This window comes from Saimiri boliviensis, chromosome 2 (assembly GCF_048565385.1).
Source record: "Saimiri boliviensis isolate mSaiBol1 chromosome 2, mSaiBol1.pri, whole genome shotgun sequence".
NCBI classification, from domain to species: Eukaryota; Metazoa; Chordata; class Mammalia; order Primates; family Cebidae; genus Saimiri; species Saimiri boliviensis.
This window is the reverse complement of record NC_133450.1, coordinates 201827441-201850358: the sequence shown is the minus strand read 5'-3', so window position 1 is coordinate 201850358 and position 22918 is coordinate 201827441. Positions and strand designations below refer to the sequence as shown.

Here is a 22918-nt window from a genome sequence, read left to right as displayed (position 1 = left end):
TAGTGACAGTGGCCAAGTATAGGCAGAACCCATGACATTTCCCCACTCCACACTGTTTTTAAACTTAGGAGAAAAACATTGAAAGTTATTTTTTGTGAATTGCCATTACTGTTTAGATCAGGTGTCCCCAAATAGGGGGCCAGTTCACTGTCCCTCAGACCGTTGGAGGGCTGCCACATACTGTGCTCCTCTCACTGACCACCAATGAAAGAGGTGCCCTTTCCTGAAGTGTGGCAAGGGGCTGGATAAATGGCCTCAGGGGGCCGCATGCGGCCCGCGGGCCGTAGTTTGGGGACGCCTGGTTTAGATATACTGTGATGTTCAGGTGTCGTATCTTTCAAACTGTATATCCTTGTGTCTAATCCTCCTCTTTCTTTTTCACTGCAGACAGGGTATTGGTGACAGTCTTCCGGCAGACTGTGGTTCCGCCTCCCATGTGCAGCTACCAACTGCTGTTCCCACACCCTGTGAATCAAGTCACATTCTCTGCACACCCTCAAAAGAGTAATGACCTTGCTGTTCTAGATGCCAGTAACCAGATTTCTGTTTATAAATGTGGTATGTTAAAAAAACTTCTACCAAGGTGTTCTGGATCAAGTCCCTTCTACTCCTACATAAAAGCAAATTATAGCTTTGTTGTTGCCATAGGTCTAGTGTTTCTCAAAATTGTGAAGTCTGTAGTTGATATCATTATCATTATGATATTTAATTGGCTTGGGTTTTTTGTTTTTTTTTTCAATCCTTCTCTGGTTTATACTAGCCATCCCTTTTCCACTGCTAAGCTTGAAGAGTCAGTTATTTAAGAATAACACTGAACTCTGGAAATAGCATAGTATGTTATTACATTGTTAACATGTTTTACTATTTTCATTGCCTTTACACATATTTTCAGTTGATCTCATCCCTCCTAGGAGCTGTGTCAGAGATTATAGATGAGGAAACATTATGTCAGAAGTTTTGCAATTTGTTTGAACAAGAATGGACCAGGACCTCAACACAGGCATTCTAGTTCTTCCACCGTCCCATTGCTGTCCATTCCTTGTTGCTTTCTTGATGTACTGGGGAACCTGAAAGTTGTTTTTATTTGTGAGTTCTGTGGTTATGTCATAAATTCTACCAGCATATGGCAGTGGTTGCCTTGTTTTCAAATATCTTTTGAATTCTCAGAAAAAGCCTGGATAGTTGCCAAGAGAGTAATCAAAATTAATTTAAATTGGAATTTCCTACTTTCATACCAGCTTTTCTGTTAAGTCAGCAGCCCACTGTTTACATGAATCCTCTCTGGATTTGTCACCAGTTTCTCTGATTATAGTTTCACTGTGTAAAATGCTATTGCAGTCCTCCTTAAACTTTTAAAAATAGCTTTTAAAAAAAAGTGCTAATATGTTCATTATCAAGGCAAAAAGAATCAGATGTAAAGTAAGCTTTTTTGGTACTTTATGATGCTAATGAGTTTATATGTCACTTTATGATGTATGGGATGTTTTGCTCTGTGTTCACTTGAAAAATAGCTTTATGGCCAGGCGTGGTGACTCAGGCCTATAATCCCAGCACTTTGGGAGGCCGATGTGGGTGGATCACAAGGTCAGGAGTTCAAGACTAGCCAGGCCAAAATGGTGAAACCCTGTCTCTACTAAAAATACAAAAGTTAGGCAGGCATGGTGACGGGTACCTGTAATCCCAGCTACCTGGGAGGCTGAGGCAGGAGAATCGCTTGAACCCAGGAGTTGGAGGTTGCAGATAGCCGAGATTGAGCCACTGCACTCCAGCCTGGGTGACAAGAGTGAGACTATCTCAGGGGGGAAAAAAGCTTCAAATCATTCATCTATTTAAAGTATACAATTCAGTGGTTAGTGTGTTTGTGTGTGTATATATGTATATGTGTATATATATATATATGTATACACACACACACACACATATATATATATATATATATATATATATATATATATATATATATGTTTAAATTCACAGAATTGTACAGCCATCACCATGATCTATTATAGGACATTTTTATCTCCTCACAATAAAACCCTGTACCACCTGCATTCATTTTACTTGATAGAAAACTCCCTGTGATGAGATAGGACAGGTTGAGAGCTCCATTTTTGAAAGATGGTTTGGCATCAATATATGGGGTTGGCCCTAGCTCAGGGGTACCTGGAGGCAGAGATTCCAGTTAGGAGAAGCTGTTGTCAAGTGTCAGGGCAGGAGCTAGTAAGAGCTTGAGCCAGGGCAGTGTTCATAGAAATGGAAAGAAGAGAAAGATCATAACAAATCCATGAACTAAAACCCCTGAGAAGTTGAAGAGCCCACTGGGGAGAGTTCGGATATAAGAGAATCTGGAAAAATAGATGGTGGACTGGAACAGGTCAGGGCTCAGTGCCCAAGCTGAAGGGAAATTAAGAACCTGGAGCCAAGTGGTAGACATTTGAATGGTGTGGAGATGAGTTAGTTGCCAGATTTTTCAAAGATGGTGTTTGATGTGTCCTGCGTATCACTCCTTCCCCACAACCATTGTTCCTTGATTGTTTATTATATGCAGGCTTTTTTCTAGTACTAGGCTTGTTGTATTGGAAAAGTAGTTGTACTTTTGTCTACTATTTGTTATTCTAGCTGGAGACAAAAGATCAAATAAATATAACCTATCAGATGGCAAGTGCTGTGGAAAAAAATTAAGCAAAATAAGGGATAGGGAGAGCTTAAGGATAGGGGTTTACACAGGGAAGATGGCTTTCTTATTTAGTGCGATCCCAAAGACCTCTCTTTGAAGGTGACATTTAAGCAGAGATCTGGTGAGAATCACAGTGGGAGCCATGCAGACATCTGGGGTAAGAGCAGCCCAAGCAGTCTATGCTTGAGGGCAAAGAACAACAACAAAAGAAGAGTGTTCCAAGCAGAGTAAAAAGCAACCCAGAAGTGCCTGTTGTGTTTAGAAAATAGCCAGGAGGCCAGGGTGGCGGCAGAAGAGCAAATGAGGGGAAGGTGTTGGGTCAGGTCAGAGAGGTGACAGGAATCAGCTCTTGTAGGGCCTGGCAGCTTTTACTCTGAGTAAGATAGGACGCTACCAGAGGGCTTAGAGCAGAGGAGCACAGTGTTCTGGCCAAATTTTTTTTAAAGGCTTGCATTGGCTGCTGTGCAGTGAATAAACTGGATGAAGAATAGAAAGAAAATGTCTTTTAAGCAGGTGCTTAGGACTTCAGAGAATTTGAGGATATTGAGAGGTGGTTGAGGACAATGGAGGAAATAGCACTGGGCGGAGAGGGTAGCCCCTCCACCTGGTCTTGCGAGACGTGGCCTTTATCAGAAGGATTATGACTGATGTGATCTTAAGGGAAAAGCAATATTTTAAGGAGGTTGAGATGTGGTTATGTTTTAGCTTGCTATTTGCCTTCTAGAACTCATTAATTGCAGACACCATCCTCTTAGTACTAGGAGAAATGTTATAGTTTACAATGATAGTATTTGCATTTTTGTTTTTCAGGAGATTGTCCAAGGGCCGACCCTACAGTGAAACTGGGAGCTGTGGGTGGAAGTGGATTTAAAGTTTCCCTTAGAACTCCTCATCTGGAAAAGAGATACAAGTAGGTTCTTAATTATCTTGGGCCTCTGGAAAGAGAATCAGCCAGCATTCAGTACTTACAGATTTGAAAAAAACAAAGTGTAGAGGTTAGGTAACTTACACAAGGTCATGGACCTGATAACTATAGAGTATCTAGGATTTGATTCTATTCTGTTTGATAAGTCCATGTTCTTCATTACTAAACTGCTTTGCCTCCAGGGTACATTTATTGTTAGATTAATAGAAATAATTAACTGAGTACAACAAATAACAGAATTTAATAAATAATATTTCTTAAATATGTGTGATATAGTTAATAAATACAGCAGAAGTATATGATTTATATATGATCTGTATATGAGTTGGAGGCTGCCTGTATAATGCTTAGTAGTTTTTAAAGAGCATTTACATGCATTATTTCCTTTCACAGACTTGAAAACACTAAAGAAGAGATAGAAGACAAATTAGAAAGTATGAGGCAGTTTAGAATATAGTTTTATTTAAAAAAAATTGATGAGAATAATGCCAAGTCATTTTTTAGGAGGATAATGCCAAGATTTCATGAAAGACATGAATACTCATTGAAATACTTGGGGAAGGGATAGGTTTGAGGTTGGCAAAGAATTGGGAACACTGGGTCTAGTGGGGAAGAAAGTGTCAGTGAAAACCAGAGGTGGGACTGATTCTCCATGGGATACTCTGTGCAAATGCAGTGGAGAGCCTGAGTCCGGGAGAGATATGTCTGAGGAGGAAGATCAGGCTAGTGACCAGCTTCATCAGTGGGAGCTACGGATTTGCCACCTGACCTAAAAGACAGGAAGTAGTTATTAGCGGTTTCTATGTGAGGTGACAAGAACCATGCCCTGGTCAGGTGTGTAAAGGCTACCAAAGGAACATATTGGAGATATGGAAACCATCTCTTCTCCAGCTAGTCAGTCAGTTTAATGTGAGAGGCTTAGGAAAGGACCCATTCTACTGAGAGTCACATACCTGCCAGAGCCTGGTTTGAATGCTGGTAAGCCATGGCAGTAGAAAAGCTCCGGGGATCATTAGTGTAGGGACTAGGGCAGGTAATTGTCTTGTGTAGTCAGTTTTCTTCAAGATTCTCTTCAAATCTAAAGATTTCAGGGCATGAGAAATTTAAGGAAAACATAAAAACATATTCTTAAGCCAGACAAACATTAATTTTAGATTTTCTGGTATTTGGTAGTATCTCAGGTTTTGTCCCGCCAAATAATTAGGAGTTGACTGTGTACAAGATGCTTCATTCTTCCTTCATTCAGGAAGATCTTAATGGTTTTTAAGTTTTATTCATGTCTTGGATATTCTTCAATATTTAAAACAGAATTCAGTTTGAGAATAATGAAGATCAAGACGTAAACCCACTGAAACTAGGCCTTCTCACTTGGATTGAAGAAGACGTCTTTCTGGCTGTAAGCCACAGTGAGTCCAGCCCCCGGTCTGTCATTCACCATTTGACTGTAGCCCCTTCTGAGATGGATGAAGAGCAGGGACAGCTCAATGTCAGGTATTGCAATTTTTTCCCTGTACTCCACGTGTTAAGCAAATGGAGTTAGGTTTTTGTCTTTTATGAACTTATAACTTTTTTGACTTCTAGTGAGCAAGGTTGAGGAGCAGTAGCTTTCTTGTTAGACACACTTGACAAGAGGTTTAAATCTAATTTTGAGTGATGTCAAAATAACAGACCAAAAATATATCAAAATGTTGTGAAAAGTAGGATAAATATTAATAGATGAAACAACATTTTAAAGATGTGTTAAATATTTTAATTCAGCATCTCCCCACATTTCTCCAGAGTGATTGTTATATGTTACAATTGATTTTTTAATAACTGTCAAGCATAATTAGAGTGGCTAATTCTCATGAGCTAATGTGATGGGAAGAAATTTTGTATATATGCAGTCATGTGCATATATATGCATGTGTATATAAAAATACATATATATGCATACTTTTTCTATGTTTAGATATACAAATACTTGATATTGTATTGCCTGTAGTATTCTGTAAAGTAGCATGCTCTCCAGGTTTGCAGCCTAGTAGCAATAGGCCATACCACATAGCCTAGGGGCATAGTAGGCTATACCATCTAGGTTTGTGTAAGTACACTCTATGATGTTTCCACAATGATGAAGTCACCTAACAACACATTTCTCAGACATACCCCCATCATTAAATGATACATAACTGCATATATATACTTTGTTTAGATGTGGTGACTTCAAAATGCTTCTTCTAGCCTCCTCCTCTAGATACCCTATTTTGTACTTGACTACATTTGCCACCAGAAAGTCTCTATTCTTCTTTGCTGAAATTTCACTGTTCTCTGGGCCTGAGTTTTCTTCTGTTTCCTCACGATATCTTCATCATGTAACAGATTTCAGTTAATGAATGCTCTTTTCTGCAATACAAGCCCTGTTATGTAGTAGATAGTATTTTCTAGCCAGTTCCCAGAACTCCTTGTTTCCGGTATCAAGACTTGGCACCTTTGTCCACTCATACTAATCCCCACATTAATTTGTAATTAAAGCCCTACTGGTGAGATTTCTCTTCTGAGAAACATTGTTGCAAAATTAGGAACCTTTCCTTTACATATATATATATATATATGTACATTATATACATTTATAGACATAGAAACATTTTAATGCAGTCATTTGTTCCTACTGTTTGACTCATAGTGCTTCATGATATTTTGAAAAAGACTTTTGTTAACATGTCTAAATGCAGAATGTGTTCTAGAAATATGAAGCACTTAAAGTAAGCCAGTGGATTACCTTTTGAAAAGCAGAGCAATTCACTAAATTTCTACTTCTTCAGATTTGAAATTCTTTATCATTAGCTTGTAGAAGCAAAAGCTTGATGCAGTCATCTCATTAGCTATAAAGGAAATGAGAAGTCATTTACGGTATATTTCTACTGCCTTGACTTTTATTTCTCAAAAAGACTATTTTGTTCATATAAGATATTAATGTTTTTGAGGACAGCAAAATCCTTCAATTAAGTAGTTTACATTTACTGTAGCTTGTACTCTGGAAAAAGTACTCTTCTAAATGCTTTCTCTGTTTTAGCTTATTTATTTCTCATAATACCTTTAAAGTATGTGCCATTCGCACCGTCCTTTACAATTGAGACAACTAAGACATGGAGCAGTTAGGTAACTTTCCTGAGATCGTGCAGGTGGGGCCAGGATCGAATCCTAGCCAGTCTAGCTCCAGAGTTTGCTCTCTTCTTGACAGATAGTTTACCCTCACAAAATTGGAGGCATTTGTAGAGGAATTCCCCATTGTTATAATTTTTAGTTTTTTTTTTGTAGATTGGTTAAACACTTTGAATTAAATGTTAGCATTAACATCATTTGTTTTTTATCACTACCTCTTTGTCTCCTTTTTTTTTAAAATCACTACCTCTTCCTCCTCTTTTAAGAAATTCTGCTTCTGGCCAGGCGCGGTGGCTCAAGCCTATAATCCCAGCACTTTGGGAGGCCGAGGCGGGTGGATCACGAGGTCAAGAGATCGAGACCATCCTGGTCAACATGGTGAAATCCCGTCTCTACTAAAAATACAAAAAACATTAGCTGGGCATGGTGGCGCATGCCTGTAATCCCAGCTACTCAGGAGGCTGAGGCAGGAGAATTGCCTGAACCCAGGAGGCGGAGGTTGCAGTGAGCCGAGATTGCACCATTGCACTCCAGCCTGGGTAACAAGAGTGAAACTCCGTCACCAAAAAAAAAAAAAAAAAAAAAAAAAAATTCTGCTCCATAGTTATGGTCCAAGCTACTTGAGAAGCTGAGGTGGGAGATCACTTGAGCCTAGGAGGTTGAGATTGCAGTGAACTATACGATCTTGTCACTGCATTCCAGCCTGAGCAACAGAGCGAGACACTGAAAAAAAAAAGAATGAAATTTTGCTTCTCTCTGTTGACTCAGGGAAAAAATGTAATGGCATTAACAAATTCCCTTCATCTCATTGGTGAAAATCCAGTTTTCCATAAATCAGTATGATAGAGATATTGAGTGTAATCATTTTCCTACAGACCAACTGCTTTAATTATGTTAAGCAGACAGAAATGACACTGGTACCACTCATGCCCAATGAAGGCAATACGTTATAGTAAGTTACAGTAAGTAGTGGCCAGAAGAGGAGCAATGACTTCACAATATAAACAACTACCTGATTGGGTTTATGGGAAATGGTGTCATATAGCAGATGTGGCTTTATCTGGGCTTTGGTTTGGAATCGTTTTATATATTCATTCAACCATTCATCTGTCTCTAGGTGTATAAGAGAGAGAGAGAGTGTGTGTGTGTGTGTGTGTGTGTGTGTGTGTGTGGTACTGGATGTGTATGTATGTATTTTGTCTACATTGTGTTGAAGTAGGTAGTGTAGCACCAAAAGGAAATTGTTTGTTTTCAAAATCAGTGAAGTGTCACTGTTTTTTAGAAAAACAGTCTGTGTACACGTCCTCCTCTTTTTTTTTTTTTTTTTCAGTTCATCTGCAGCGGTGGATGGGATCATAATCAGTCTGTGTTGCAATTCCAAGACCAAGTCAGTAGCATTACAGCTGACTGATGGCCAGATATTTAAGTACCTTTGGGGTGAGTATCAAGGTGTTAGGAAAGCATGTTATGACTTACATAGATGCTTAGTTCTTAAGAATATGTACTTGCATCTTGTCAATCCAACATTGATTGTCAATAACTACGCTTTAACTATCTTGGAAAACCCTATGCTTTAGAGTGGAATTGGCAGGTATTCTACGCCTGTTTCCTCTCGTAGTGAACTGACATGCTCTTAAAAAAGTGATGGAAATTACATGTTAGGTGTTTTAGCAAGTATTGATGTTGATGGTTTTTTACAAAGAGCACATCAGCTATTTGTAAACTAGATCTGTGACTCTTGCAGAGTCACCTTCTCTGGCTGTTAAACCATGGAAGAACTCTGGTGGATTTCCTGTTCGGTTTCCTTATCCATGCACCCAGATCGAATTGGCCATGATTGGAGAAGAGGTAAGTGAACACGGAGCAGAAAACTTACTTAAAGTAGTTACCCAGGGACTGATGGCATTAGGTAGAAAGAGCGTGGGCTTTGGAGGTGCAGTTGGGTCTCCTCTAAATGTCAAGGCAATAGTGGGAAATGATCTCACTTTCATAAGCCACACCTTCTTCATCTATAAAGAGGAAAATCAGTATCTAGCTATCAGGGTTCAGAAGACTAAATGAGATAATGTATGTGATTAGCAGCCTTTTATCCCTAGTTGTACAAATCATTCAAAGTTTATTTTACTAAATATCTTTTGAGGAAAACAGAAATGTGATCTTGAAAATAGTTTTAGTAGGTTTTTATTCAACAAATATTAGAATGCCTACAATTGTGGTGGATGATAAAATACAGTGGTTGGAAAATAAAACCACTTGACTAATTCCTCCTCTTCTGGAACTTGCGATCTATTAATTTTGATATAATGATTCCTTTATATAGGAAGTGTGATGGAAATGGACAGGGTGAACTGATAGAGAACAGTGAGCTGTTTGAAGGGCAGTTTGAGGATGGTGGCTGTGAGAATGGGAATCCTGCATTTGGTGGTCCAGGAAGGCCTCTCTGGGACAGTGGTGTGTGTGCTGAGAGGTCAAGAAAAAGAAGGCTCTCTCCAGGGAGAAGGAACAACAAACTCCTTGAGCTTAGTGAGAGCTCATCTTACTCAAGGGGCTGAATGGAAGCAGTGTGGCTGGAGCTCAATGACAGTCACAGGAGGGAATTTGGATTTCTTAAATGAACAAAGATTAGAAATTTTTTGTGATTTTTTAATCAACAGAGTAATGTGTTCTGCTTCATGGTGTGGGCAGTGAATCTGGCTGTCCAGAAGAGAGTCAGTTGGATAGTGACTTGAGTGGAATATGGGATCAACATGGAGATTGCTTAGTGGAGTTAGGGAGGAGGGAAGGCGGGGAAATTAGAAGGGTTTGAGATGTATGTAGGAGATGGAGATGTCAGGGCCTGCTGATGGATTGGATGGCTTCGCATTCCACTTTGCACTGGACCAGCCACATCTTAGGTATCTATCTTTAGTCCTGATTATACAGGAACTTAGTTGTGAAGTCATAGGGTGGTAGAGCTGTGTGATAGAAAAGCTAGGTTTTGAAATAGAATTGCTTTTAATTTCAGTTTTATTTCTTTGCAGGAATGTGTCCTTGGTCTGACTGATAGGTGTCGTTTTTTCATCAATGACATTGAGGTATCGAGGCTTGGTTTGGTATTGGATTTTTTTCACAGTGTTGGCTCCGAGTAAACTAGCTAACTTTCCCCCATGCCTCTCTGGCCTTATTTCAGGTTGCATCAAATGCCACGTCATTTGCAGTATATGATGAGTTTTTGTTGCTGACAACCCATTCCCATACCTGCCAGTGTTTTTGCCTGAGGGATGCTTCATTTAAAAGTAAGTTTTCAATGTATAAAATAGAAATAGTCCCTCCTCCAATGTCTTTTGGAGTGTTGATGACTTTTGGAATTCTTCATCTACTTTGGCTTTTTATCAAGGAGTCCTCAGTTGGAAAAAATCTTTAGAGTTCATTTACTTAGACCGTAATCTCAACGTAATTATCTCAGTTAAATTATTCTGCACTTTGGTAAAGACATCCAAGTTCCTTCTTTAAGCAGTACATTCTAAAGTTAAAAATTTTTCAGGAAATTTTATTATGTAACTTACCCAGTATTTTATTTGGAATTACTGTGTAGATCCCAAATTGGCAGACTATTTTACCTTCTGGGTAATCTTTTCCCACTGTGGCCACTCTCCACTGTACATCTGGGCTCCATCTCGTGGTTTGTAGGATATTGGCTGTGTTTTGCCTTCTGTTCCATGCTCATTCTGTCTCTCTCTGTGGGTATGTGTTCTTTTTTCTAAAAATCCAGCTTATTTTCTTTGTTTCTAACTTGAAAATAGGGAATCTTTTTGTCATTGATAAGATTATAGTACACTGATGATGCTAAGAAATAGAGAAATTGCCCCAATTCTTACTGTGTTTCTCCAGATCATTTGAGAAGTTGTGTGTGTGTGAATATGCGTGAGGGCTCTGTAAGAGAGAGGGCAAGTTCAGGGGTGAGTGTGTTCATCAGCAGGGCTGATAGTCTTGAGGTTGAGTGGGAGAACTAGGGAATATGGTTGTTAATTGTTCTCTTCTATTTCAGATAATATGTGTGGTTTCAATTGCAATTAATGGAGAGTGGCTGGTCGTGATAATTAAGGCTTATTAATTAATGGTGTGGTTAGCATTACAGGCCAGTATGAGCAGCAGTCATGTGTCCAATGGGGAAGTTCTTCGGAAAGTGGAAAGGGGTTCACGGATTGTCACTATTGTGCCCCAGGATACAAAGCTTATATTACAGGTAAACTGGTTTTTCAGACAATAGATAGATAGTCTGATTGTCATTCAGCCAAGTACCAAGCATAATTCTTGCAGGTTGTGTTTTAGGCTCTCTTATCCTTTGTATCATTTATTGTAAACCTTTCCTTGATAGCTTTCTGTTAGCTTTATTCAAAGGTACAGGCTATAACCAGTAAGGCTCAAAGGGACACTTTTCTTGAAAGTCAAGATAAATACTGAGAACAACCAGATTATGCTAAAAGTGTGCTCATCTTAGAGAGTTGTGGGAATTCTCTATGAAGAGTTAGGTAAAATTGTGTATCCTGGCTATTTAAACGTTTTCTACTTAATTAAAAATGTTATTGCTTTGATTTCTTTAAGATGCCAAGGGGGAACTTGGAAGTTGTTCATCATCGAGCCCTGGTTTTAGCCCAGATACGGAAATGGTTGGACAGGTAAGTGGCATTGTACTGTTTGCAGCTGGTTAGCTTGTTGTGATTTACATGTGAAGATAGTAAGTATTTTATTACAATTGTGAAAACTTAAAAGTATGAAAAGCCCTCATTACCTATATCCTTCATCAGATTCTTTGAGGCTATTTTTTTTTTTCTTTAACTTTTGACTTTAATACAGTATTTTATAGTGGAGATTCCTAGCAGAAGGAATCATGATGCTCATCATATAAAGCAGGACTTCTTTTAACCTGAGGGAATGCATCTGGGTTTTAGGTGGCCTATGAACCCAGGGAGATTGTACACACCAAACTATGTTTTTGTGTATTTATTCAAGTAGAAAGCCAACCGCCTTCAACAGATTTACGGGGGACCCTATGACCCACAAATGCCTGAGCCACTCTGATGAAGGAAATGACTATTTTCTAAACCTATTTGGAGGAAACTTTGTATTAGAAAGATCTATACTAATGTTTTACTTAAAAAGTAGACCTAAATTCTGTGACGATTTTCGTTCTTTCTCTCCCTCCCTCCTTCCCTTCCTTCCTTCCTTTCTTTCTTTGTTTCCTTCTTTATTTCTTTCTTTCTCTCTCTCTCTTCTCTCTTTCTTTCTTTCTTTCTTTTCTTTCTTTTAGCAGAGTCTCACTCTGTTGCCCAGGATGGAGTGCATTGGCGCAATCTCAGCTCACTGAAACTCTGCATCCTGGATTCAAGCAATCTTCCCACCTCAGCCTCCCACATAGCTAGGATTACAGGCGTGTACTACCACGCCTGGCTATTTTTTTTCTGTTTTTAGTGGAGACATGGTTTCACCATGTTGGCCAGGCTGATCTCAAACTTCTGACCTCAAGTGATCTGCCCACTTTGGCCTCCCAAAGTGCTAGGATTACAGGCATGAACCACCATGCCTGGCCTTCTGTAATGATTTTCTGTTGTATATGTGTGAGGATATAGTTCTCAGACAGCCATGAGGACTAAATCACACCTATTATGAAAGTAAATTAATGTGGTACCTGATTTTTGTATTCTGTAATTTCAGAGTAGAAATTCAGTAGTAGTAGCTTGGCACTGGGACTGTAATCTGATTATAACTGGTTTATATTGTAATGAAAATATTCTGGGCCTGGGGAGTTTAGTTTTTGTGAATACCCTTTCTGTTCTTTCTCTGTCTTCTCACAGACTTATGTTTAAAGAGGCATTTGAATGCATGAGAAAACTGAGAATCAATCTCAATCTGATTTATGACCATAACCCTAAGGTAACTTTCTAAGCTGGCATTTACTCTGGCTTACTTTGTACTTGAACTAATATGATCTGAACAAAGATGTTTTTCCCCTTTTTTGGTAGGTGTTTCTGGAAAATGTGGAAACCTTCATTAAGCAGATAGATTCTGTGAATCATATTAATTTGTTTTTTACAGAATTGAAGTAAGTATTCTGAATAATTCATGAGTATCAGTTCCATAATTTTCTCTCTTCTTATTAAGGAAATCAAACATAAATAGCTAGAGAAGAAAAATTACTTACTGTTCAGTTTTAAAAATTGCTGTAACTCTTAGATGCCAGTTGGTTTTTTGCTCTTTTCCTTTCTTTTTAAAACAGCCTGTCTAAAACTATGTCCTTAAAACATGTCATTCAGAGTTATTATTTGACTTGATTTTTAGGTATACATGTAAAACTATTTGTTTTTCTTAGGAGATTGAAATTAAATGTCATCTTTCTCTCTGATGATCTTTCCTCTCAACTTTGTAATGAACCATTTTCAAATTGGAGAAAAGTTGAGAGAATTGTCCAGTAAGCAGCCTGTATATACCCCACCTAGATTTGCCAGTTTATATTTTTCTGTATACACATTCTCATTCTCTATAATCTGTCCTTCTATCATTCATCTTATTTGCAGACAAATTTCTAAACAAGTTATGACATCACTTCACTCGACCCTCTGTACTTCTTCTTGTATATCATTAACTAGAGTGCATTCTTTGTGTGTGGGTTGGTTTTGTTGCATGTTTTCAGGTCATATTTATCTACAGTGAAATGCCCAAATGTTAAGTGTGCTATGTAGTGTGTTTTGGTAAATGTATACTTCATGTAACCTGAACCTCTATCAAGTTAAAGGGCATTTACTCCTTTTCAGAAAGCTGCTTCAAATTCCTCTTCAGTCAGTCCCTGTCCCATTCCCCATGCAACTACTCTTCTGAGTTTCTCACTGTATATCAGTTTTGCCTGTTCAAGAACTTTATCTAAATGGGAGTGTACAGTATTATTCTTCTACATAAAGCTGCTTTCATCCAGCCTATTGCCTTGAGATTCATCTGTGTTTTTGTATGTATCACTAGTAGTTTATTCTTTTTTTATTGCTCAGTAGTATGCCATGTGTGAATACACCATGATTTGCTCATCATTCCCTTGTTGCTGGACACATGGATTGTACCCTGTTTGGGACTAATGTGACTAAAGCTTTTACAAGCATTTGTATAAGTCTTTTGTGGACACGTTTTATTTCTCAGTATTTTTATAATTAAACTCTTTTCCAAAAGTCATTTTTATTTATCATCAGCAGCATGCCAGGTGTATGTTAGTAATTTGAACGCTGGGCTACATGTTCTGTTGGTGACCTTTCCATACACACCTGTTCTTAGAGAAGAAGATGTCACAAGGACCATGTACCCTCCACCAGTTAGCAGCAGCGTCCACCTGTCCAGGGATGACGGGAAAAAACTAGACCTTGTCTGCGATGCTTTGAGAGCAGCCATGGAGAACATAAATCCCCATAAGTATGTATGCTGTTGCCAGGCGGCATCCTATGAAAAACAGAAGTGTGTAGTTGTCATTGTCCAGCCTATTTGTCTTTCTCATTCTGGTGTTCTTCACTTATTACCTCAGGTACTGCCTATCCATACTTACATCTCATGTGAAGAAGACAACCCCAGAACTGGAAATTGTACTGCAGAAAGTACACGAGCTTCAAGGTAGAGATTTGCTCACAGAGAAAGTGCTTATAGTGGCTATAATTGCCACTAGTCTTCTGCAGGTGACTGTTACCATGTCATTGCCACACCACAGATTTAACATGTGACCTTTTTAGCTGTTAAATTTTAAGACCCGTGTCGGTTTTTTTCAGTGCTGCCCTCTAAAGCATATATAAAAGCATCAAAAGTGTATATTCTTCTGGTATCCAGTTCTGTTCAGAAAAATTTATTACTTTGTCTTTTTGGTTATGTTGCCAGGTCTGCGGGGTATTTCCCCAAATGGTTTTGTTTTATTTTGTTTTCTAAACACTATTAGGAAATACTTCCTCTGATCCTGATGCTGTGAGTGCTGAAGAGGCCCTGAAATATTTGCTGCTTCTGGTAGATGTTAATGAATTATATGATCATTCTCTTGGCACCTATGACTTTGATTTGGTCCTCATGGTAGCTGAGAAGTCACAGAAGGTATGTGGAATTCTTACTTTTATGCTATTTTGGTCCTTGTTTATATAATCACGAGAGTGTGAAACCCTGCTCCCAGTAGTGCAGTGGCTTTTCTGATACCACTGTGTGAGTGCAGGGCTAGAGACAGATTTGTGAGTTTCAAGGGCCCACTCCCCTAAGCCTTGTTCTCCATCACAGTTCTGTGCTTACGGAAGTGTTTTGATCGTGAGGTTGAAGAAGTGAAGTATAATGACATCGTTATTTTTAAGATGATGGGCATATATATGAGTTAATTTCTTCTCTTATAAAGGAAACATAATAAGTGATTCATGTTCCACTCCAGTTCTTTCTCATGTGGCTCTTTTTTCTAGTGGAGAATGGGCACATGGAGCACAGAGGCTCAGAGCCTCCTTTCCTGTGTTGATACATATGCTGTGGTCAAAAATTCTGAGCACCACTGGTCTGTGTAATTTTTATCTCGTTTTCTGCAGCCTCAGTCTCTTCCCATGATCTCTCCAAAAAGGAAAATGGAATCCTTCATTTCTCTGCTTAAAATCTTTCATGAGCTCCCATTGTTCCTAGGATAAAATTCAGAAGCCATAATACTGCTTAGAAACCCTTCCTTGACCTGGCCTCTGTATCTTTCCATTCTCACTTTTTGGAATTGTCTTTTTTTCCCTCTGCTCATGGAAGAAAGAATACTTTTGTCCCTCTTCCCTCACCCTTCACCACCACTAACCACCACATGCCTTGGTAGGCAGCATTACTTCTGGCACCCATGACTGCTTCCACCCTCACCATTCACCTGATTCTTATCCAGGTGGCCCCTTCCCAGTAAGCCATTCAGGCTTCCTTTCAGGGACTGGATGAGGTGACCCTTCTGTATGCTTCTGTTGCACACAGTGCCTACCCCTGCAGACTACAGTGTGTCTCCTTCTAGAGTACAGTATTTATTTACTTATTTATTTTTGAGACAAGGTCTGGCTCTATCACCCAGGCTGGAGTACAGTGGCACCATCTTGGCTTACTGCAGCCTACGCCACCTGGGCTCAAGTAATCCTCCCACCTGAGTTTACAGGCGCGCACCACCATGCCTGGCTAAGTTTTGTATTTTTTGTCGAGATGGGGTTTCGCCATGTTTCCCAGACTGGTCTCAAACTCATGACCTCAAGTGATCCACCTGCTTCGGCCTCCCAGAGTGCTGAGAATGAGCATTTAATTATTTGTTGTCCTGGCGGTTTTTCCTGTGTTTGATCTTACATGTATTTATCCTGTCGGCCCAGGGAAATTGCATTAAAAACAGGAAGCACCTCTTCATTAGGAAGAAAGTTTGCTTAGAGGGCATGGCACAGAGCTTGAGATGATAGTGCCAATAAATACTAAGTTGTCAGAGTCTCAGAGATTTGTGTCCAACTCAGTATAATTTTATTTTGTTTTAATGTGGTCTTCTCAGGTGATCATGGAACGTCATGAACACAGCAGCAAGAACAATGTCTTTACACTTTTAGGAGAAACTTAGATGCATTTGTTGAATATCTTCTAGACTGAAACCTTATTTTCCTTATTAGCCTATGAAATAAATGATAGGGCAAGACTTAGTGAAGGAAGTGACCATTATTCCAAATGTAACCTAATATCCACATATGAAAGCATTTTTACCAAAGCTTGTTTGATGTTCAGCTGACTCTTGCACAGTATTAGTTTGAACTGTGTGAGTTTGAATTGTGTAGGTGTATCTATATGTGGATTTCTCTCAAATACAGTTGGCCCTTTGGATCCACGCGTTCTGCATCCAAAACCAGTGTGGATCAAAAATACAGTATTTGCAGGATTTAAAACTTGCAGATACAGTGGGCCAGCTTTTTGTGTATGGAGGCTCCATGGGGTCAAGCGCAGGACTGGAGTATGCTTGGATTTTGATATCCTTGGGGGGTCCTGGAACCAATTCCCCGTGGATACTGGGGGATGACTGTAGTTTGATTTTTATATATTATATAATATGTAGTTAATATATAATATACATTTAAAAATTTTGTAGCTTTGGGTTTATTGCTATATATAAGTGCTATTTTCTATTCTTATATATAAATATCACAAATAATAAAGTTCTCATTAATCATTTTTTTCAGGATCCCAAAGAATATCTTCCATTTCTTAATACACTTAAGAAAATGGAAACTAATTATCAGCGGTTTACTATAGACAAATACTTGAAACGGTATGAAAAAGCCATTGGCCACCTCAGCAAATGTGGTAAGTGTGGGGATTGGTATGTTCATTTCTGCTTCAGATCTTCTTTGGAATGAGGCAAGGTATAAATTAAACTGTTAGTTTAGACAGTGACTGATTTCACTTCCCACTCCTGTGACAATTATGTACGCTCACCTTATTTTGTCCTGTGTTCTGAAAAGCTAAAGGTAAAAAAATCATTGTTAATGAACTGGAGGAGCTTCCTAGGCAAGAATGTCGAGCAGATCCTTTTTTGGTTCAGAATGAGCACCTGCGAACTTAACTTCAGCGCTCAGAATCAAAATTGGTTGATAGTTCTTCCTTCTTGTGCTGTTTGCAGATATGTCAGGGAAGCTCTGCTTGTCTGGAATGAGTGGTGAGGCCACCTCCCCATGCCCTGTAAGACACAGTTTTAATTGACAGTGATGGAGTGCCAGTTGTTCTTCCATGCTGGAGCAGTTGTGATTCTTTACTGAGGACTGGCATGGGGGCAAGGAAGAATCAGTTGGGGTGCATGTTAAGCATTCAGCTGCTGGCGTCCTTGGACAATCTGATTCAGCTGGTCTGGGATAGGACTGAGGTGTGCCTGTGTCTAATAAGTCTCCCAGGTGATGTCTTTTCAAGAAGGCTGAGAAAACACTGAGCTGGATAGCTGGGACTCTTAAGTAGGGTGCTGAGCCCAATCAGTGCTTCTCTTGCCTCAGAATCTGTAGTGGTGCCCATTAAAAATTCAGATTTTGGATTCTGTTCTTCAGACTCTCTGATTATTTAGGTCTTAAAAAGGTCCCTTATTGATTTTGTTTGGTGACCACTGGTGTAAATGAAGTCCATTATGCTTACTATGTCTTAAGCCTGTCTTTGTGTGAATCTTATTCCTACAGGACCTGAGTACTTCCCAGAATGCTTAAACTTGATAAAAGATAAAAACTTGTACAAGGAAGCTCTGAAGTTATATTCACCAAGCTCACAACAGTACCAGGTATATGGTGTGTGAAATGAGGCTGTCCTGGTTTTGCTTGTTGCTTTAGTTGGAAAGGAGTGAGGATCCTGAGTTCAGAACACCATCCTTGGCTTCAAGAGTTATCTTAAAACTAATTAGCCTCAATTTGAACTTCTTATCTGGGAGAATGGTCCTGACCTGTTCTCTGATTCCTCATCTGGAATACCACAGCACCTTTCCCACAGGATTCCTTGCTTTTTTCCCACCCCTCCTCTAGCCCAACCTCACTGCTATAAGACTGAGCATCCTAACAAGCATAGATCTTTCCCATATATCTCAGTATAAAGGGAAAGTTTTGTTTGTTTGTTTGTTTGTTTGTTTAAAAAAAACTCTTTAGCTTTTTTTGTATACCAGATACTTTACTTATAGGCTAAATGTGTTATGTGATCCAGCTAAATGTGTTATATGATCCTCTTAACAGCCTGATAGGGTGCTGGGCACAATTTGTAGATGACAAAGCAACTTGCCTAAGGATCCAGAGCTACGAAGTGCTGGACCTGGGACACAGAGCCCAGGCTGCCTGACCACCCTGCCCATGCCATTAACCACTACTCTCCCATGCCACCAGCATCACCATTTTCAATTTGTCCTCAGACTGTGTACATAGTCTGGACATCTTTCTGTGATCAAGCCTCTACCAGCTTATTTGGCACCAGCTTCTGCCATTGTCCTTGTTCCCAGTTACTTGTAGGTAGTTCTTCAGATGTCACATTGCATGATTCCTCTGCCAGCTCTCTACCCACAGTCTTCCTTTAGCCCCACTTGTCCATCAGAACCCTTGGGTTACTCCTGAATGCCATTCCTGGGCCAGGTGCCAAATGCTGAGCTCCCAAAGCAGCCTGCCCTCACCTTGGTAATTGCATATGTCAGACTGCTGATTAGCTGCTTTGTCTCCTGCACGAGGCTGTGGGCTCCTTAAGGACAGGGACTCCATGTTGTATTCCTCTCTGCATCTCTACCTAACATCCAGCCTGGAGAATCAAGGATTTGGCCAGTGGTTGCCTCTTCACCCTTGTTTTCTGTTCTCTCTCACACTCTTGTCTGCTCCAGTCACACTGGCTGTCCTATTACTCCTCAGACCTGCCATACACATTCCTGCTGCGCAGCCATGGTGCCTTCTGTGCCCTCTGCCTGGACACTGTCCCCTATCTTGTCACGTGGTTTATTCTCATAGTCCTCAGAGCTCACACTCCCTGAGGGCTGCAAGGAGACTGTCCTCTGTCCCTTTACCCATCTTTGTCATTATGCTGTAGACTGTATTTTGTCCTAAGTCCATCCTCTGTTGCTGTAAGAGCAGGAACTTGGTGGTGGTTCTTCTATGGTTTTTCATTTGTTTGGTTTTATTTTTCGCCTTGCTATATTATTCATACCGCCCAGAATGGTGCATATGCAGTTATGAGTCATTATTTGTTGAGTGAATAAATGGCACATACTCAGTAAGGTTTTGAGTGAAAAATGATTGCACTAACTGATCAACTGTAAGATTTCCTCAGGTAATTCTTTCAAGGGAGTTTCAAGTGTAGTAACCAAGGCAGCTACACTGGAGCTTTAGAGAAATGATTGTCATGTTTCCTCCTCAGTCCTAAATCTCCTCTTGTCCAGGATATCAGCATTGCTTATGGGGAGCACCTGATGCAGGAGCACATGTATGAGCCAGCGGGGCTCATGTTTGCCCGTTGCGGTGCCCACGAGAAAGCGCTCTCAGCCTTTCTGATGTGTGGCAACTGGAAGCAAGCCCTCTGTGTGGCAGCCCAGCTTAACTTTACTGAAGACCAGCTGGCTGGCCTTGGCAGAACTCTGGCAGGTAAGTACAGGCATTAAGATGTCTACATCTATAAAGGTTTTTAAAAATTTCTTTCTTTATTTTTTGGGTAATTTTGCAGATAAATTTAGGGCAGAATACCCTGAGACAGTCTTGTTACCACTGATAAAAATCAATTTAGAATGCTTTAAAGGATAAGTGACTACAGCAAGAGTCTCAGAGTGCAGTGGCACAATATGGAAAGAAGTTTATTTCTCTCTCCCAAGGGGTTGACAGGCCCTTCCATTATGTGGCTCTGCAACCTTTTAGGCAGATGGTTGTAGCTAGGTTATCTCCACATCTGTCCTCAGGAAGGAGAGTGGGGAGAAACTAGAATCGTGGTAAAACATTTACCTTTAAGTTAGAAATGACCCGGATGGAAGTTAAACTCTCACCTTCTATTCCATCTCAGCCTCACATAATACCACGTAGCTGGATGGGCTGTGCCCTGTAGGAAGGTAAAGATGAATTTTGGGATGGGGCCATTCTGGTATAGAGAGTAGGTTGTTGGGATGGCCAAGAATGAGGTAGAAAAAAAAGGCCAAATGTCCAAGCATTCTGAAAGTAAAACCAGTTTAGCTGTGTCAGGGTCCAGGGTTGCCTGAACGGAGATGAGGCTGGTACCAGAGTGGAGGAAAGGGTGAGGGCACCTGTGAAAAGAGGTGAGGAGAAGAAGCTCTGGTCCTCTCAGCAGTGCTTGAATTAAAGCAATGACTGGCATATTGCTTTTCCTAACTTGTAAATATTGTTGTGGTCTCAAATCAAAAAAAGCAGTCCTGAAAAAATTCCAAACTCTATCGTGTTAAATTTATGTACCTGTCTTCCTTTGTCATTTGCATTATTCTTTTTCTCTTGGGATTATAACAATGTATGGGATTATTACTTTGCTTTTTCTGGTTATTAGACCTTCCCAAATCCCTCTGTTTTCAAGCTGACCTCTTTTTACAAATGTTGATAATTCCTTATTTCGAGCCTTTTAATTATTCGTTCAGTCTCAATTGTTCCTTTCTGCTTTAGAAATTCATATTAGTCGTTTATACCTTCTGTGTTCTTGGGATCTCTTATCTTCTATATCCTTTACAGTTCCTAGCTTGCTATTTCCCATGTCTTATAATGGAGTATTTCTAGTTTTCTCAGATGTTTAGCAAAAGTATGTGGAGAGGGCAGTGGTGAAAGATGTCTGAGAACTGTTCCACACTGAAGTCACTCTGTGTACATTTAATGTAGGCAGTTTACACAAGACAGCATAACTATTTAAATAGTGGAGGTGATTCTACCTCCCTTTTTAGGTGATATATGCCCTGGAGTGAGCATGCAATGAGAGACCAGAATCTGCCAGCCCCTTTGTAAGCCTCGGGTTCTCTGTGCTTCTCAGTGTGATTTGTCTCAATTGGGCTGAGAGTGATTCTAGGATCTAGAGACACTGCATAACTCCAGACGTAAGTCAGCTACTTCCATCTAATGCTCAACCGAAGAAACAGTGGTCTCTAGCTGTTAAGGGACAAAATGAGTTAGTGAGAGATACCAGGTCATTTTCCCATATACATGCTTTGGAAACATCTTTCAAGGCTGATTTTGGCTGTATATGATTTTCAATACCTGTGCTACATTTAGATTCTAGCTGCCCTTTAACATAGGACTCCATGGTGTATATACCTCTTCCCTCACAGAAATTCAGAAAGTACATAGTTTCATACATAAGAAAGACATATTAAAGAAGCACTTGAGCCAAAGAATCTGTTTAACTTCATTGTCAGCTGCTGCTGATTGTCTCTGCAGGAAAGCTGGTTGAGCAGAGGAAGCACATTGACGCAGCCATGGTTTTGGAACAGTATGCCCAGGTAAACTCAATTCCTCCCTTTTAAACCCCCTAGTCAGCGAGAAAGGACTTCTCAGTTGTATCTTAGTGATCATGAAAGTTAAAGAACTGTGCATAATTGTTAAGCCCAGACATAGTGTTTGCCCAGAGATCTTCTATCTTGCTGGCTTGACTTGAAAATCTAAATTCAGTGCATCTCTAAGTTTTGTGAGGTAGAATATAAAAGATATATATATATATATATATATATATACATATATTTTTTAGTGTTTTCTATTGCAGGGTTGGCAAACTACAACCTGTGACCACTCCAGCATGCAACCCATTTTGGTAAATTAAATTTTATTGGAGTGTAGCCATACCTATTAGTTTACATCTTGTCTGTGACTGCTTTTACACTATAATAACAAAGTTAAGGAGTTGTGACAGAGATAGATTGGCCCATAAGGTCTAAAATATTTACTGTCTAACCTTTTACAGGAAAAATTTGCCAGGAGGCTGAGGCAGGAGAATTGCCCGAACCCAGGAGGCGGAGGTTGCGGTGAGCCAAGATCGTGCCATTGCACTCCAGCCTGGGTAACAAGAGCAAAACTCCGTCTCAAAAAAAAAAAAAAAAAAAAATTGCCAATTCCTGCATTCTTGGGTTGAGGAAATCTCCTTTTCTTCCTTATTCTGAGAGTTTTTTTTTTTTTTTTTTTTAAATCATGAATGAGTATTGAATTTTCTCAAATGCATTTTCAATTATGATGATTTTTTGTTTTTAGACTAGTGATTTGGTGGATTAGGTGATTGATTTTCTGTTGTGAAACTAACCTTGCATCTCTGGGTTCAACCCTACCTGGTATAATATATTTATTATCCTTTTTCACTCCTGGTAGATTAGATTTACTAAAATTTTCTTGAGGATTTTTAGGTTTGTGTTCATGAGGGATATTGGTTTGTAGTTTTTTAATGTATTTGCTGTGTTTGGGCTATCAGGGTAATGCTGCTGTCATAAAATGAGGGGTGGTGTTCTTTACACTTCTTTTTTCTGGAGGGTTTCATGTAGAATTGGTATGAGAGTCTGACTCTTGGTTAAAAACCTATGTGTGATGTTTCAGACCTGACCATAAATTATGGACTTTACCTAGGAGGCCACATGGGGAAAAGCTGCCCTCCCTGCACCAGACTTGGTTTAATGCCAACACATTACAGTTTCTAAAGGGAATTGGGGTCAAGGACTCAGGGCCCCGTTTTTCATGCTCCTGTAACAG

General features: G+C 39.7%; 1 protein-coding gene across 3 annotated transcripts in view; it reads left to right on the top strand.

Annotated features, from left to right (window-relative positions):
- The window catches only part of ELP1 (elongator acetyltransferase complex subunit 1), a 70971-nt gene that overhangs the window by 30987 nt on the left and 17066 nt on the right, over positions 1-22918 (top strand). For all 3 annotated transcript variants that reach the window (XM_074395133.1, XM_010335990.3, XM_003925249.4), the window contains exons 12-29: positions 388-558; positions 3488-3587; positions 4911-5093; positions 8077-8183; positions 8491-8594; positions 9767-9820; positions 9916-10021; positions 10856-10971; positions 11331-11404; positions 12581-12659; positions 12749-12828; positions 14043-14177; positions 14287-14372; positions 14689-14837; positions 16946-17069; positions 17927-18024; positions 19648-19849; positions 21626-21687. In XM_074395133.1, the coding sequence (XP_074251234.1) occupies positions 388-558; positions 3488-3587; positions 4911-5093; positions 8077-8183; positions 8491-8594; positions 9767-9820; positions 9916-10021; positions 10856-10971; positions 11331-11404; positions 12581-12659; positions 12749-12828; positions 14043-14177; positions 14287-14372; positions 14689-14837; positions 16946-17069; positions 17927-18024; positions 19648-19849; positions 21626-21687 (2030 nt within the window). The remainder of the gene's footprint in view (positions 1-387; positions 559-3487; positions 3588-4910; positions 5094-8076; positions 8184-8490; positions 8595-9766; positions 9821-9915; positions 10022-10855; positions 10972-11330; positions 11405-12580; positions 12660-12748; positions 12829-14042; positions 14178-14286; positions 14373-14688; positions 14838-16945; positions 17070-17926; positions 18025-19647; positions 19850-21625; positions 21688-22918) is intronic.